Source organism: Ambystoma mexicanum, chromosome 5q (genome assembly GCF_040938575.1).
Source record: "Ambystoma mexicanum isolate Mex_15411 chromosome 5q, UKY_AmexF1_1, whole genome shotgun sequence".
Taxonomy (NCBI): Eukaryota; Metazoa; Chordata; class Amphibia; order Caudata; family Ambystomatidae; genus Ambystoma; species Ambystoma mexicanum.
Window position 1 is genome coordinate 100,226,183 of NC_090933.1, and position 18,061 is coordinate 100,244,243.

The 18,061-nt window shown below is 43.0% G+C and overlaps 1 protein-coding gene across 4 annotated transcripts in view; it reads left to right on the forward strand.

Moving 5' to 3' along the window:
• NR4A3 (nuclear receptor subfamily 4 group A member 3) overlaps positions 1 to 18,061 on the forward strand; it is a 225,668-nt gene that overhangs the window by 79,790 nt on the left and 127,817 nt on the right. For 3 of the 4 annotated variants that reach the window (XM_069620602.1, XM_069620600.1, XM_069620601.1), the window contains one exon: positions 15,751 to 15,950. In XM_069620602.1, coding sequence (XP_069476703.1) covers positions 15,751 to 15,950 — 200 coding nt within the window. Of the gene's footprint in view, positions 1 to 336; positions 424 to 15,750; positions 15,951 to 18,061 lie in introns of those variants that run through there. The other variant, XM_069620603.1, reaches the window with a different exon arrangement.

Below are 18,061 nucleotides of genomic sequence, written 5' to 3' on the forward strand. Positions count from 1 at the left end.
AATGTCTCTCAATAGAATATGTTAGGGTAAATTAGACAGAATTTCTGAGAGGTTATGTCGCATTGAGACTTACTAACAAAGGATTCTGAGTCCTTGCTGTCCTGGTGTGATCAGGCGCAGATGGGCTTGCTTAGGAGGTCGTGCCATTTGCCAATTAATATATGTTTTAAATAAAGAGCAAGAAAGAGAAATATCGTAAGTGCAGGCAGTAGGACAGAAAGTAGTGGGCCAACCAAGTTAAAAGTCTTGTTATCAGAGGGTGTATACTTAAAGTATCAAAGTGCAATGTGCCAAATCAAATAATACCCCGAGCAATAAAACATTACGTTTTTCCAGGGAGCTGGTGATGTGAACCCCCATGTATCGCATATTCGTATCTTCTATTTGGATTTCGTCTCGGGTGAGTAAGTCTCCTAATTCTGCTGGGCAACATTGAAGGGGCAAAGCTACTGACTTTTGCATATTTATTTTAAAGCCAAAGAAGGCACCAAAACTGGATGATTATTTATTCTATCTAGGGAACAAGGTGAGGGGTACACGAAATATAGGCCAATATGTCATCTGTAAAAAGGACTAACTTGTAGTCCCAACCATCGACCTGGAAATCCTTAATGTCAAGATCTTCCCTAAGGGTTACGGCTGGTGGCTGTATAACACGGTTGAATAGGAGACAAGACAGGGGACATCCCTGCCTGATAACCCTCCCAAGGAGAATTACTCCGAAGTTACTCCATTCACCACAAAGCATACTTTCAGATGCTTATACAGTGCTTCAACTCCCCTTAGCCATCTCTGGCCCAGTCCCATTCTCTCAAGAGTCAGGAATACAATTGCCAGTTGACCCTATCAAATGCTTTTTCGGTATCAATGGGGATACTTATCCTCATGCCCCATTGCTGCAGTCAAGTCCAGGGTTTTACGGATATTGTCTGCTCCTTGACTCTGTTCGCCTTAGCCCACCTAGTCAGAATAGATCAGTTTAGGTTGGTACACCAAAGTCTATCCACTAAGATGCTCCCAAATATGTATGTAACCTCTGTGTTTAATATAGCTATGGGCCTGTTGGGATCACATTCTTTTTTGGCCCTGCACTCTTTTGTAATAACCACAATCTTGCTTTCCCGAATGATTCTGGGGCTTCTTTTCCCTCTATTATATGATGGAATAGCCTGTGCACAAAGGGAATCAGGACCTCTGCAAACCTTTTATAAAATGCTGATGTGAATCCATCATGGTCTGATGCTGTTCCTGGCTTCATTTTAGGAATTGCCCTACAAATCCCCTCTTGAGAAATGTGACTCGTTAAAGTTTCTGCCTCACCAAGTGTCATTCTCGCTAAAGGAAGATTCTCAAGAAAAGCTGTAATTGCTTCACCTGTATCTTCCCCCTCTTCTTTGTACATGTATCTGTAAAAAAAACTATCTCAGGGCTATAAACTGACCATTTTCATTATTACATTTAGTGATGGATCTTTTTATAGTTTGAGCTCTTAGTCTGGATACTAATAATGTATTCACTTCGTCTCCTTTTTCATAATATTTTGATTTAATAAACCTCTGGTGATTGTATATTTTAGAGGATCACACACTCTTAAACTAGCATTTACTGAGACATGGATGGGTTGATGTTTGATGCTGGTAACCATTTTGACATTAGCAGTCAGCGGTGCCTCAAGTTCAGGGTCCATGTTCCTAGCAGCAAGTGCTTAACAGTGTATTATGCAGTGTCTCCACACTATATCTGAAGCAACTTCCAACACATTGGACCTCTTTCCAATTCTGGTAGTCTGGAAATAAGGATTCCAGTAGCAACGTACCGGCACCCTTTCCGGGCCAGCACACTACGATAATGCCTGGCGGGGCCGGTGCTCCTGGCAGGTCTGACCTGCCAGGAGCACCGGCCCCTGCAGGCATGGTTTTCACAGAAGCACCGGCACCATTAGCAACAGTGCCGGAGCTTCCGCGTGCCCATTCCCGTGGACTCCACGGGAATGGGGACTTAGAGTTTCTGCTGCTGACATCCCATGCCGTCAGGACTTGTACTGTCCCGGTGGCACCGGGATCTCACGCAGCAAAACAGTGTTATGAGGTCACGGAAACCCGCTGGTAGCACCGGCGGGTTACAGCCGACTTCGTAATGAGGCACTTCGGCTTTCCAGCAAGACTTATCTCCGCACATTGAAGGGTCACCATCTCTGCAAATCCCAACACAGCCTTGGGGGCAGGACGTCGAGCAGGGGGTTGCCTGCCCCCACAAATACATTTTTTCAAATTGGGGGCAGGGGCCTTGAGCAGGGTCTGCCTGCCCGCACAAATAATTTATTTTTAAATTGGGGGTAGGGTCCCTTGAGCACTGGACATGCCTGTGCAAATTCAATTACTTTTAGATTTTGGGCAGTGGCCATCACTGTGGGTTGCCTGCCTGCCCCCAAATGTACAGTGGAAGAGGAGGATCAAAAGGCCTGTGGCAGCATGACCCCTAACATCTGCACTCCTCCTATGCTCCCACCCACTCAACCAAGGGCAAGTGGGCAGAGATGGAAGGAGGCTCTGGTGTTAGGGGTCTGGAGCTGGGGCGAAATAGCCCCCTCTCTGAGATTGGGGGAAAAGGGAAGGGCCGGGTGAACAAGAAGTCTGTATCAGTCTGACCCCTAACATATGCACTCCCCCTCCAATCCCATTCAACCAAGGCCAAGTGGGTGGGAATTGAGGCAGAATGCAGGGGTTAGATGTCTGTTGTGGGCCCTCAATGCCCCTGATAGTGGGATGAGGTGGAGGGAGTGGAGAGAAGCTACATACTGGGCATTTAGGAGCAGCAGAAAATGGAAGAAATGCAGCCTGGAAAGTGTTTGTGGTTTTTCAATAGCTGTTTTTATTTCCTGTTCCAGGCACCCATTGACACTTTCTCCTTAGACCCAGCCCCCGTAGCATTGAGCAAGAGATGCAGGGGGCATGTTGGGTTGGGCTGCCTCGCGTACAGCAGTAGCTCAATCCTCTTTTCAAATTGTTTTCATTTAAACTTATTGAGACTGTTGATGCACGCACCTTTGGCCATGAAATCACCACCCTCAAGGTGGCGTGTCGCACAGTATAAATAAAGCTTTCCCATGGCAAGTGAGAATAATACATTCTTGCTTGTAGGAGTGTATTGCAGCAATTCAAGAACACAGGAATGCCACCTGCAATTTTAGGACCTCTGTGGCTGAACCCAGGAGTAACACTGAGGAGAGCTGAGCCTCCATTTCAGGAACAAGAACTAATCCCTAAGGAAAGGAGATATTTGAAAGCAGAACTCTAAACCCCTGTCCTGGGAGGGCCTGGAATTGCTTGGTGAACAGAGAAGTCTAGTCTTTTCTCCTCTCAACTGTTATGTTTATTCTTTCCCATCATGTTCACTGTACACCCAGAAAGACCGGCAACGCCATGCTGGTTTGTTACTACTTTCATCATCCCAGTGAACCATCATCCAACCTTTCCATTGAGTACAATAAAGTTGTGGAACTTGAATTTGATTCCTGAGTGTTTTGTTGATCCCACACCATCACAATGGATACTCTGTCTTACAGTGGATACTGCAAGTTGTAGTGGAAATGAAAGGAGCCCCTCCCTTTTTTGTTCTAAAATGACCCCATGGAAGAGAATGTGGTGCATTTTCAATTTTACAATTTTTTCACATTAATAATGAATATTAGTCCAGTGCTATCCTGTGAAGATAGATTTCCCTTGCTGGCTATCTACATCTACCTACCAAATGAGTATTCCATATGTGGCAGCCAACTGCATATGGGGAGTTTTGCATTGAAGCAAAGTACTTTTTAAAAAGGTTAAGTATCACAGGCAAGCACATATGATTTTAATTGTGTTATTTAAACAAAGTCACATGTTTTCATCATTTTAACTGTGTTATTTGATTAGATTATTTTTATTACATAATACGCAATTTTTTGTTGTGCTCAAGCAACATATATACAGTTAGAGATATTGAGAGGGGAGAACCCTGTGAACCAAAATAGCCTTTTTGCTACAATTTTTTTTAAAATGTATTTGTTTATTGCAATGCATACCACTAAAATATCGGATCAAATTCCACTAGTGGAAAGTGGAAGATACAGTACACAACGTCATATGAAATTGAAAGTAAAATAAAATATTGAAGAATACACTGCGAAAATAGAAAACCCTTACATTTATTGAAGTTAATTATGTTAAATTGGGTTTCACCGTGCACTATTACCATTAGGATTGTCTCCAGGGCGCTCACGTCGCTCTGTAAGAAAGTGGGTCAGGTCAGGTAGTTTAGTTGGGGAAGAGGGAGTAGGATAGAGGTTGTGCTTTTCTGTTGGTGCTTGTAGAACCAGGAGAAAAAGGCATCTGTGCGGGTCTGCTTTCTAGGTGTGTTCGGATTGTGTGCACTGGGGATTTTGTTCCCATAAGGGAAACGGCCAGTGGCTGGGATGTTTGTTTGCAGCAGTTTTATTGCTTGTTTGTTTGCCTGAGGTGAGACTGATCTGTTGGTTCGTGTGAGGTATTTGTGGGGTATGCTGGAGTTGAGCGAGGAGCGGGTAAAGATAGCGGTTGGTATGATGTGTTTATTTGTTAGGTCCCAGGCTTGTGCTGTTGTTGGATGGTCACGGGTTCCTAGTGAGAATACTGGGAGCTCCCGGTTTATGTTAAACACTGTGAGTTGAATAGCCAAGTTTTCACCCTTTTCTGAAGGTGTCGTGGTCTTTTGTCGTTCTTATTTCCTTAGGGATTGAGTTCCATAGATTTGCAATTAGACGCGAAAATGTGGTTCCTCTGAATTTCCTTTTCTTCGTACTGTTTCGTTTTGATCTGGAGGCCAGCGCTTGATCCTAGGTATCTTCCTAGTTCGTAGCGGGTGATCTGGATTGGAGGATTTGGCTCTTTGTCCTTGCAGTGATTTGTGGGCGATACAGAAGGTTTTGAATTTAATGCGTTTTGTCACTTGGAGCCAGTATAGGCTTCTCAGGGCTGGTGTGATGTGGTCCCTTTTGTTTAGTTCAAGAGAATCCTTGCTGCAGTGTTTTGTATGCCTTGGAGTTTTTTAGTGAGTCTTTCTGGCATCCCAAGCTAGAGGCTGTTCGCGTAGTTGATTCTTGATAGTACTCTTTTTTAAATGCCTGGTAGCATGGGTTGTTTGGGGATCCAGTGAGGTTGGTGTTGTTTATAAGTGTGGAGAAGGCTTCTTCATCTATGGGTTGAAATTGGTTGAGATTTATTATGGTCGCTGGAGCGGCAGTTGATGGTAGTTCGGTACTTGGGTTTGTTGCGTGGCGTGCTTTAATGGTCTGTTGAATTGTTTCTATTTTGTTCTAAGGTTGTTGGTGATGTTGTCACGTAGTGCTTGAGATGGTGTGATGCCTTTGTTGCAGGATGTAGGGTTTTTGACTTCTTTTATGATTTTGAAGACTTATTTTTGAGGGTTGGTTGCCGATAGGATTCTTGTGGCGTCGTATTTCTTTTTGCTTTAAGGACTGCTGATTTGTATATTATGAGTAGTCATTGGTATTTCATCTAATCCGACTGATTGTAATGGTTTCTCCATAGTTTCTACAGTCCACGGTTTGTTTTCTTGAGTTTCCTCAATTCTTCTGTGAATGGTTTTGATGGTGCTAGTTGGTCTAGGGCCTCAGTGATCCAGGTGACGAGTTTATTTGCAGCTGGGTCAGGCGTAATTCTGTTTAGTTTGGAGATTTTTTTTTTTTATTCCAACAGTTCTGTTATGGATTCCAGGTCAGGACTCCTCCAATGTCTTTTGTTGATAGTGTGCAGAATTGTTTTTTCCGGGCAGTATGTGGGTAGGAAGTTTGACAGTGAAAGGGATCAGGCAGTGATCACTCCATATTATTGGTACTGGTGGGACGGCGATGGTGAGTCTGTCTCTTGTGACGGATCTGTAGATGTCGTCCCTTCGCCCCTAGGGGGAGAACTTTCCCATGGTGCCAAGGTGGTGCGTCCACAGTACAATAGTCCCCCTGGGCGTGGTCCACCAGGAGAGGATCACATGGGAGAGGAAGCACCTTGTGGGATTAGGGACAACCAACCCCTGAGAACATGATATGCCTCTGCTTTGTGAGACCCTCCCTCTTTTCCCAAGCCAAACTCTCCTTCTTGCTTTACAACCAGTGTCAATATCTTTTATAGGGTCAACCAACCTAGTATGTACCAACCTGACTAGCAGCCCTGAAAAACAGATAGCTTGGCCCATTGGGAGAAGGGACGACATTCAGAGATTTGTCACACTCTGCAGAAGATAGCGTCTAAGGTGTGTCCAGTATTGTGGGCGGAATCCGTTCACTATTGCTTGCAGTGGAGTGAGTTTGTAATGGTTTTGCTTTCTCTTTCGAACCAGATGTTGAAATCTCCCAGGATGATTAGGTCATCATGGTAAGGGGGAAAGGTTGGCGATGGAGTCAGTGAGCTTCGTTGAAAAGTTTGGGTTGTAGTATGGCGGTCTGTAGATCAGAAGGAACAGTACGTTCGCTTGTTCGCTGAGCTTGATCTTGATGAGGATTGATTCACAGTCTTTTATGTCCATTGAGGGAAATGGTGTGGCGCCGATGTGCTCTTTGTGCACCATTGCAATTCTTCGTCCTCTTCGGTTTTCTCTGTTGGCCTGTATTAGTTTGAAATTATCTGGTATGGTTTTGTGTACAATTGTCTTATAGTTGTCTGCTAGCCATGTTTATGTGAAGAAGATTGCATCTGTGTCACTTAGGAGGTCATGAGTCTCAGTTTTCTGGTTTTCCATGGATCTTATGTTGAGTAGAATGCAGTGCAGTGTGTCTGTTTTTCCTTGTTGGTTTCTATCTGTCCCTTCCTGAGTTCCAGCCGCTGTGATGTTTCTTGGGGATCTCACTTGGGTGGGGTAGTTTGCTGAGATTGGGTTGGAGGACTCTGTCTCTTTGTTGAGTTTAATTAAGTTGATAGCAGGTTTTCTTGTTGGTTGGTTGTTTGTACGTGCAGGTTTTATTCCATCCTTTGGGGATGTTGGGTGTGTCGATGGTACTGGGCTCAAGTATGCCCCCGATTCTTATTGGGGTCTTACCAATGATGTTTTACGAGTGCTTTTTGTTGTTTTGGGGTGTTTGGTTAGGCGTCCTGTTGGGGTCCAGGTTTGTTTATGTTCCTGCTTGTGGGTATTTTGTCAGTTGTTTGTTTACCATTGAGTTGGAGTCATAGGTGGATTGGTAGCGCGAGGTGTATTCTTTGTTTTACTCTTTTCTTGGTCGATATCCTCAGTCTGTTTAGTGGTGTCCATGTGGGTTTTCTGGGTGTTGTGAATTCTGGCGGGAGGTTTCCGTTCCGTTGAGGTGGTTTTCCTTTCTGTTTCTGTTTTCCTTTCTGGTTTCTTTGTCTTTCTTGTACCGCTGCATTTTGGTGGTCTGTATTATTGATTTAGGGTTGGGTTAGTGCTGTATTCCGGGAGTGTGTGCCCTCCTCAATGTCCTTAATTACTTGGAGTAGGAGATGGGATCTTCTGCTTTGATGTTATGGCTGTTGGTGGAAGACTCTGTTTCGAGTTTGGGTTGAGCAATGTTCTGTTGTATTTCCAGGGGCGGATGCCCTCTTGGGTAGGTTGTTTCTTGAATTCCAATTAGATGGGTGTAGTTGATGCTTTCTCTGTTTCTCTCTGGATTGGTGTGGTCTGACTCACAATGGCTGTTGGCAGTAATCTCCTTTTCTAGTTTTGGGTTGAGCTATGTTCTGGTGAATTTCCAGGGGCCGGTGCCCTCTTGGGTAGCTTTTTTCTTGGTCTCCAGTTGGATCGGTGTGTTTGATGCTTTCCCGGTTTCCTTTTAAATCGTTGTGGGTTGACATTCTTTGGCTGTTGGTGATAGCCTCTGTTTCTGGTTGAGCTTTGCTCTGGCGTGTTTCCAGTGGCGGGTGCTTTCTTGGATTGGGTTTTTCATGGTTTCTAGTTAGATCAGTGTCTTTGATGCTTTTATGGTTGTCTCCCTTAGTGAACTCTTGTAGTTTTATAGTTGTATTGGGGTCTTCTGTGGCGAAGGCCTCCCTATAGTGGCCTGGGGAGTCTTGTGAATAATTCTTCCCTTGTGGGGTCCCGTGTGCCTGTCTCTCTTTATGGGGTCAGGCAGTTTATTAGTGGTGTACGGATCACAGAGGCGGTGGCCTTCCTGTGGTGCCAGGTTCTCGCTCGTTACCAGATGTTACTAGTCTTACATCCAAACTGGTCTGTGGGAGGAAATGCTGTGGGAGGAATTGCATTTGGTGGTCTGTATTATTGATTTAGGGTTGGGTTAGTGCTGTATTCCGGTTTGGTGTGGCCCACTCGTGCTACAGTCGGTGGTACCTTAGTCAGATTAAGGGTTGTTGTGGGCACATGGTGTACTGTGATTTAGTAGCAGGGTGGTTATGCTCTGGTTATTCACCCAGATTCAACAGTGGCTGTACTCTAAAAATTGACCTAGATACGACAGTGGTTGTATTGTAAATTCACCTGGACTCGACAGTGGCAATACTCTGGTACTTCTCCTAGATTCGGCAGTGGCTATATTGTAGATATGAGCCTAGTTTTGATAGTGGCTATTTTGTAATTCACATGAGTTCAACAGTGGGTATATTGTGAAAATTCACATGGGTTCAACAGTGGCTATAATCTAACAATTCACCTGGATTCAGCAGTGGCCTTATTCAAATAATTCACCCAGTTTGAATAGTCGCTATATGGTACAAATTCATCTAGTTCAACCGTGGCTGTATTGTGAGTCCTGTTGTGGCCTTTTTGTAGCTGCCAGTTTTGCGTTTCATAGACGTCTAGGCACAACGAGATGGCAATCTGCACACTGCAATAATTTTACAGCAGTGGAGGACACCCTGGTTAAATTGGGAGCACCAATCCCAGTTGCACGAGAGTGGTTATTCTCTAGTTATTCACCATACATCTCACTGTTCACTTAGATACAACTGCAGCTGTGTTCTAGTGTAATCTAGATTCAACAGTGGTGGCGACATCAGAATATTGAGTTCAGCATAGAGGCCGGCTATGGGGCGCAGCTAAGTTCAACACAATGGCAAATCAGAGAGCGCAGCAAGGTTCAACGCAATGACAAACTAAAGAACACAGTGGAATTCAACACAATGGAAAGCCAGAGAGCGCAGCAAGGTTCAACACAATGATAAACTAAAGAACATAGTGGAATTCAACACAATGGCAAACCAAAGAACACAGGGGAATTCGACACAATGGCAAACTAGAGAGCGCAGCAAGGCTCAACACAATAGCAAACTAAAGAACACAGTGGAATTCAACACAATAACAAACCAGCGAGCGCTGCAAGGTTCAACACAATGGAAAGCCAGAGAGCGCAGCAAGGTTCAACACAATGGTAAACTAAAGAACACAGTGGGATTCAACACAATGGCAAACTAAAGAACACAGTGGAATTCAATGCAATGGCAAGCTAGAGAGCGCAGCAAGGTTCAACAAAATGGCAAACTAAAGAACACAGTGGAATTCAACACAATGGCAAACTAAAAAACGCAGTGGAATTCAATGCAATGGTAAGCTAGAGAGCGCAGCAAGGTTCAACACAAAAGCAAACTAAAGAACACAGTGGAATTCAACACAATGTCAAACTAGAGAATGCAGCAAGGCTAAACACAATGGCAAGCTAGAGAGCCCAGCAAGGTTAAACACAGTAGCAAACTAAAGAACACAGTGGAGTACAACACAATGGCAAACTAGAGAGAGCAGCAAGGTTCAACACAATGGCAATCTAAAGAATCCTGTGGAATTCAACACAATGGCAAACATAGAGCGCAACATGTTTCAACACAATGGAAAGCCAGACAGCGCAGCAAGGATCAACACAATGGCAAAAAAAACCGGTGGGATTCAACATAATGGCAAACTAGAGAGTGCAGCAAGGATCAACACAATGGTAAACTAAATAACACAGTGGAATTCAACACAATGGCAAACTAAAGAACACAGTAGAATTCAACACAATGGGCCTCATTACAACTCAGGCGTTAAGGGTTAACGCCGTCGTTAACCCTTAACGCCTGATTCCAATTTTAACGGCTGCTTTTAGCAGCCGTTAAGATCCATGGCGCTAAACCGCCTTGGTGCTAATTACAGCACCGTAATTTACGGTGCCGTAATTAGCGCCTTCCCCACTCCCATTATGCCCTATGGGGCAAAAATGGGAATGGGGAACGGTAAATGGGAAATGGGGATTTACCGCCCCACTCACCTTGGAATGGGGCGGTAAATCCGCCATCCACCATGGTGTAAACGCAGTTTACACCATGGTGGCAAAGTTGGTGTACTTACCGCCTGGGTCATAATGACCCCAAATGGCAAACTAGAGAATGCAGCAAGGCTAAACACAATGGCAAGCTGGAGAGCCCAGCAAGGCTCAACACAGTAGCACACTAAAGAACACAGTGGAGTACAACACAATGGCAAACTAGAGAGCGCAGCAAGTTTCAACACAAAGGTAAACTAAAGAACACAGTGGAATTCAACACAATGCCAAAAAAGAGAGCGCAGCAAAGTTTAACACAATGGAAAGCTAAAGAGCACAGCAATGTTCAACACAATGGTAAACTAAAGAACACAGTGGAATTCAATACAATGGTAAACTAGAGAATGCAGTAAGGTTCAACACAACGGCAAACTAAAGAACACAGTGGAATTCAACACAACGGCAAACTAAAGAACACAGTGGAATTCAACACCATGGCAAAAAATAGAAAGCGCAGCAAGGTTTAACACAATGGCAAACTAAATAACATAGTGGAATTCAACACAATGGCAAACCTGAGTGCTGCAAGGTTCAATACAATGATAAACTAAAGAACACAGTGGAATTCAACACAATGGCAAACTAAAGAACACAGTAGAATTCAACACAGTGCAAGCTAAAGAACACAGTGGAATTCAACACAATTTCAAACTAGAGAGCGCAGCAGGTTCAGCACAGTGTTAAGAGCAGATGGTAGTAATTTTGGAGGGGCAGGGTTTTACCAGGGAAGAATGATGGCTGTGCTCCGCCCCCCCCCCTACCACTTCAACTGGTTGTAGCTGTCGGATGTCACATCATGTTCCAGTGCGAACAGGGCAAACGGGTTGGAAGCTGCCCTAGGGAGCTGCTCTTGGTCTTTTGCCCTTCACGGGCTGGCCGGCAAGGTTGCACTAGTGCTCTCGGCTAAGAGGGCTTTTTCCTTAAGGGAGTCAGCCAATCAAACGAAGTGTGGGCACAAGTAATCACTACAGAGGGAGGGGTCTAGGCAAGAGGAGGCATGGGAAGTGAGGGCAAGAGAAAGGCAAAAGAAATAGAAAATGCCACTCATTCTGCGGGGCCAAGCCAGTATGCAAGCATTTTAAGTATTAGCATTTTCAAAATTTCCGACTGTTTTAAATTATTTTAAGTGCTGTGTGTTTTTGTTCAGTCTGGCGTAGCAGCGGTCTCCCAAATGCATGCCATTATGCCCTTATCCAATCAGGAGGTGTAGGCTCAATCATGTTTTATTTGCATTCTGGGACTTTTAGTCCTATATTTATAATGGAAAAGGTGTAACTACAAGTCCCAGAATGTAAAAGAAAACGGGACTAGAGAAGCATATCCCAAATAGAATGGGGGAAGTTGGCACCTCATCCTCAATCCTGGAAAAACAGAAATCCTAGTCTGTGGGAAAACAGCGCTCCTTCCCCCACCTATTCCCTGGCCTCAAACCCTAGGTCGCCCCTCCCCCTGGCAGCCTCCACCTCAATGACAATCCTGGGATTCACAATGGAGACGGATTCATTACTCTCCCAACACATCAACTCCTGTTTCTTCCATCGATGCATCCTCAGGTGAATCTTCCCATACCTCACCTATCCTCATTGTTTCTCTGCCAGCATCTCCATCATCATCTCCTGCTTAGACTATGCAAACTGCCTTTACCTAGGTGCACCAGCATTTCAGCTAAGCAAACTGGAAAGAATCCAAAATGCTTTGCCCACCTACTCATTAGCCTCCTTCCCAGAGAATACATCAGCCCTACACTAAGAATCCTCCATTGGCTCCCTATTGGTCAACCACTACCTTTAAAGCCAGGTGCATCTCCCACTGTGCCATCCACAACACCTGCTCGGAATTCCTCCAAGACAAAGTCACACACTACCACCACTCAAGGACACTCAGATCTGGCACAGCATCTCTTCTATTTGACCCACATTACAACTCCACCAGACTGGGCAGATCCCCCGTCTCCGTCCAAGCGCTGATCATCTGGAACTCTCTGCCCCTGCACTTCTGCAACATTGACAATCACTTGGCATTCAGAAAGGCCCTCAAAACTTGGCTCTTCCCTTCCTCCTCTTGAAACCCTCTCACATTCTATATTGACGATACGCGCACAGTATGACTGGCCCAAACCCAACTACACACCTATCCACCAAAACCTCCACAAATGCTGAAGCGTTAGCAGCGGCATACCTGACAAATTTCTCTCTCCCCAAACCCCTTCATCCACAGGCAATCGTGCATAACCCCTCCAACACCCCCATCTCTCCGGACCACTCTCCCACTGCTCAGACTCTCAATCTAGGGACACCACAACTGGCAAGACCCCCCAATGGCGGAGAACCTACAAAAACGACATTGAAGATGAACTCCATCCAAGTTTATGGTATGCATACCTTGCACCACGTCTGTGGACACAGGCCGCAGGCACGGCCACCCATCCATGCACTCTAAAATGCAGCAATGGCTATGCTATTTCCGTTTAGCAGCTCGCATAGCCGTCCACATGGAACACCCTGACATACCTCAACACCTTTGCCTTTAGTTTACAGCGACAACCTATGACAAATTTCGGTCTAGCTGGGCACACATCGAATCTCTGATCACTAGCACTCTATCCTAAACCACCAACAGCACCCGTCCACGTGCCTGACCTCTGGGCTGTTTACTGGAGCCTAACCAGTCCACCTAGGTCATAACCTGGCAAAATGCACACATGCCTCTTTATATTAACTCTTAGAATCTCCCACACATGGACTACGGTAACTGAGGGCGTTCCAACTACAAAGCGCATTGAGGCCATACAAATGGGGAAAGGGTGCTATATAAATGACAAATACAATACAATACAATACCTTGTGTGTTTCTGTTTGAAGCTTTTGTACTGATTCCAAAAAGGTTGTTTTTTGTAAAGGCAGCTTTTGATCATCCTCACTTTGAATGATTTTAAAAGCCCTTGAGGCATGGCTCGACCTCAGAATAATAAGGCGCATTGGGGTAGCAAAAGATAACTTGTTTGAGTCGGTTTGCAACTGTAGTAGAACACCAATCAAACCCAATTTCTACTTAGGTTTAAGGTTGCTGGCAAATAAATTCAACTTGAACAAGAATTCCCTGTACTAGATTATACATTTTGCTTTGATTTTTGAAAGCATGGAAAGCCACAAGCTAAGGCTGCAAGAGTGTAGGAGGTGTGAATCTGAGAGAAGAGTGAGACCATATGGTAAAATAGGACTCTGGCTGCCTTAATGAGCCCGTCATAAAGATCTGTGTGTAATCTATACGACACAGGCTGGTTTCCCAAAAGGCTTTGCTTAGTGCCAGTGTTATTATTCACTCATGACCCATGAGGCAACATCGAAATCCCTCCAGAACTTTAGCCCATGTTTCATAGTTAATGTTACAGTTTAGATCTTGTGTTAAACAAATAGAAAACAAAGATCGTAGTTTTGGGTATACTTTGGATTCAAAAGAAGAAGTACATATTATAGGATGACTGCTCAATTTGTTACTTAATATGATTATTTGCAGGATTGATCAGTCTGAACCCGATGGACCCAATGGGGAATTATCAGTGCAATTACAATGCGCTAACACCGCTGGCGTTAATTGCACCAAAATTGGGAATTTGTTCTGCATTTTGTCTGTTTTTGAGGTCGGGGTAAACACGCCCGACTCGTGCTAGGGCCAGCCCTTAAATGTGGCAGTAATACTGTTACAGCTGCATTTAAGGGCTACCGTCAAACTTGTGATGAGGCCCATAAGATATGTCCAGCGCTTTTCCTCTATTCCCGGTCCACCCTAATGCATTCTGTTGAGCCTCTTCCCATGTATATGGATGCAGCCAAAACTCTTTGCTTTGCCAATGCCTGTTTTAGTTTATTCTTTGAGTTGTATGTTTTGGATGTTCTCCCATTTTATGCAGTTTACTTGTGGGAGGCACTAGGCACTTCTTTCTATAAGAGAAAGACCACTCAAGCAAAATCGGATGTAGTTGGAGACAAACATTTTCCTCTCCTACTCTGAAAGTATACACAAAGTGTGAAATGTCAACAGATTGTTATAATGTTTAGTTTAATTTCAAAATTATCAAAAATATAAAAAAATCCTGCATTTACTTCTAAAATGTTTCATTTCATCTACACACTTCAAAATAAATCATTAACGTTCTCTCTTGTTATAATGGCTTGCTGTTTATCAATGCACCTCGATGAAAGTTTATCAATTGCGTTCCATTTTGATACATAAATAGACATTCAATTTTGATGCATAAATAGACATAACACCTTCTGGACATTACATGACATTCATTAAGAATCCTTTGTCTTCATGTTTTGTCTTGCAATCATATCAATGTTTTTTGCCGGATATTTTCATATCCCTGCAATTTCTGTTGTGTGTTGACCCTCTGGTGCAGATTCTAAAACCCATTGGTATGGTTTCTTCAAATTTCATTGATACTGAAAATCTTCTCAATGTATGTTTATAATTTCAGTTTAGCATTTGTTTCCTTTAATGCAACATAGGATGTGAAAGAACAGTTGTAGCCTATGGGAAGAAACTGCTTTAATAATATGACTCTTGTTTAGAAAGCGATGACTGGGGCATTACTCATCCACACATTTAGAAGCTTGTAAAACAGTGGGTACTGCTTTGTGTATGTCTTTATCGTGACAAGCACCCTCAAATTTGATTGAGATATATATATATATATATATATATATATATATATATATATATATATATATATATATTCATTCCTAGGGTGGTAGTAGATGAAAACAGAATTCTGCCTTATGTGATTCTGCCTGTGGGGGGCGAGAGGGGCACTCACTCTCTCTTCTAATATGCACCTGGATTATCTGTGCAAATGTGATCCTAGTCAGACCCTCCCAATATTTTTGGACCACGAAGCTGTAAAAGCAGTTCATATCCGTGGTGGTGAGGTGTTTAAAAAAAAACACCTAGGGCCTCCATTAACCAGTTGCACTCCCCTATCTGTATCTGGGGAGTCAATTCCATGTAGCAGTAGGCAACGTTACAATATATGTCGTGCTTTGTTTCCGGTAATTCAGAATACCTGTATGAGGACTACTATTACTGTGCCTGATGTCCTGCTAATCTATAGTCGATGATCTTCAACAATGGCAACTAATGTTTTTACCATTTGTTAGATAAGTTAGATTAGTTAAGCTGAAATGTTCGGAAGACTACAGATCACACTGTGAATTGTAGTTTCTGCCTTTCATGCATCTAGAGGGAACTTTGTGCCATTCTGCATAGTCGCATAGCCCCTCAAACTCTCATTTTAAGCAGCATTTCTCCTAGATTCTACAAAATGTGCTTGTGTTTGTTTTTGTATTTATATAGCTATACTGACATTTGAATAAAACCATTTACAAACATTAGCTCTGAATTATATTAAAGGCTTTTGCAATGTATTGATATCATTCTTTGGCTTTTTTTTGTAGTTTGCTGATACAGGTGATGTTGCAGCTGGCACAGATTCAGAACATGTGCAGCAATTTTATAACCTTTTGACTGTCTCCATTGAGGTGTCCAGGAGCTGGGCTGAAAAAATCCCTTCCTTTGCAGACCTCCCAAAGGATGATCAGACATTATTAATAGAATCAACCTTTTTGGAGCTGTTTGTCTTACGACTTTCCATCAGGTAGGCACAGTCTCTTCAGACATGCATATGAACGTTTTCAGTAAAATACGTGTGGCGTTTAGTCTTACAGTTCAGATTATAACATACAAACTGCCCAATACTGATGGGCCTTGTCTGGTTTCGACCTTCCTGAACTACTGAATGCTCAACTGTAGGCTGTATTTTGAATGAACCTCATTGTGTTCACTAACACAAAGGTGGGTGGCTGCAACCCTTTCAGATTCAAATTCCATGGTATTGCAAGTAATCACATTAGTGGTACACTGTAAAATGCATGCATATACTTAAAATATGTACAGGATTAAACTGAAGTACAGTATATTGGCCACTGAGTAGATACTAGTAGCACAACATGCTTTTTGTGTTTGTGTTTTCACCAGTAATTGTTTCCAGCTCCTCCTCTTTGTTTCCCTCTACCTGTCTGGTGCCAGCGCCAAAATGCCCTTGGGCGTATGTTGCGCTTTATACATTCTCATAACATAATATAACAGTTAAGATTGTGGTGTTTAGAAAAACCTCTTTCAATGCTCTTATGTGGGGGGGGGTTAACCTTGTTACGTTTAATACAGTTATTTGCCTATCAATATGAGTAGATCTGAAATGGGCAGGGATAATTTGTATGCAATGGTGCACAATGTAAAACGTTTGGTCTTTGGAGATAGGAGATGTGATACTTGGTATCTGTGTACATGGTGCATTTCAAGAGCAATTGTAAATGTCATTTAATACAATAATTGGATTTGTCCATTAGCAAGGTGGAGACCTATTTAAACAAAGAACATTTTGCATTAAAATTGATACCCATCCATGGACAAACTATATTTAATCACCCCTTATAATTCCTGTGGGGTTTGTTATGCTGGAGCTCATAGTTTTAAGTTTTAATTTAGGCCCTAAGAAAACCTTTGTGATAAATCAGATTGCGAATACTGCTTGTGAGGTGTAAAATTGTGTGATTCCATCGAATTGTAATGAACTATTTTAAACTGTATTACTTATAGAGAAGAAACTATGGAATTTGCCATAACCCATATATTAATAGTGTTAAATGATGGCATCCCAGCCACCACCACTTCTTGATTGTCTACAAACTTTGTTGATGTTTTTGCCATCAACATATTTGGAGTGGAGTTAGAGACTTTCTGGTTTTTAAAACCTTCTAGAGCACCCATAGTTCAGTGGTTACAGTCTTGTCACTAGCAACGCATAAGTAAGCAGTGTTTGATCAAGTTGATGGAAAGAGATCTGTAGGAAATGAAGGTTTGGACAAATTAGAATATTAGATGGACAACAGTTAATAGTGCAGACCAATTACAGAATTTATTTTTGAACTGTTATCTGAATATGTATACTGCCACAGCTCAAAATAGCGTTACTGCCAGATGTACGTGTAGAAAATATAATAATAGTTTATAACATTCTGATACAAGAGATGGATATGTAACATTCTGTAGAAACCAGTCTCCTCTGTCACGGGAAAAACCTGTGGTGGTTCGATAAGGAGGACAAGAGAGAAGTGTACATTGCTGGCAATTGTGAAGAAGGCAACTCCATCATATATATTTCGTGAGCATGCAATGCAGGAATATTGATGTTTGATGGGTATCTTTGATGCATGTGATGTAAGGAAAGAATATAAAGGAATTTCAGAAAATTGGTGGAAATTAACCTATGCAAAGCCATTGAAAAATGGTAGTATTTAGTGCAGCTGCCAGAGCAAACCATTTTTCTCAATTAATATAATGTTACCTCAATATGATGTCACCAGTACTAGTCAAGAGTAGTCATGACACAGGAGGATCTGGGGATCTTCTATTTTTTACCACAGAGAGTGTGAAGTGCCATGAACAAAAGCTGTCGATTGCTCTTGGTCCAGAGAGGCCTCCTTTGGGCATGGCTAAACAGAACCCAGAGATAATCATCTTCTGTTCTCGCAACAGTTTTATATTTATTACCAGGAGCAGGCCACATTTGAGGCCTGTTTTATCCTGTGGGTTCTATGGGATTGCTGGTACTGCAGATTTGATTTCATTATTGGTTCCCATCCTTCATGGCAACCTGCAGTGCTCCAGATGTTTTGGGCTATACTCCCATGACCCCTCCCCATTTAT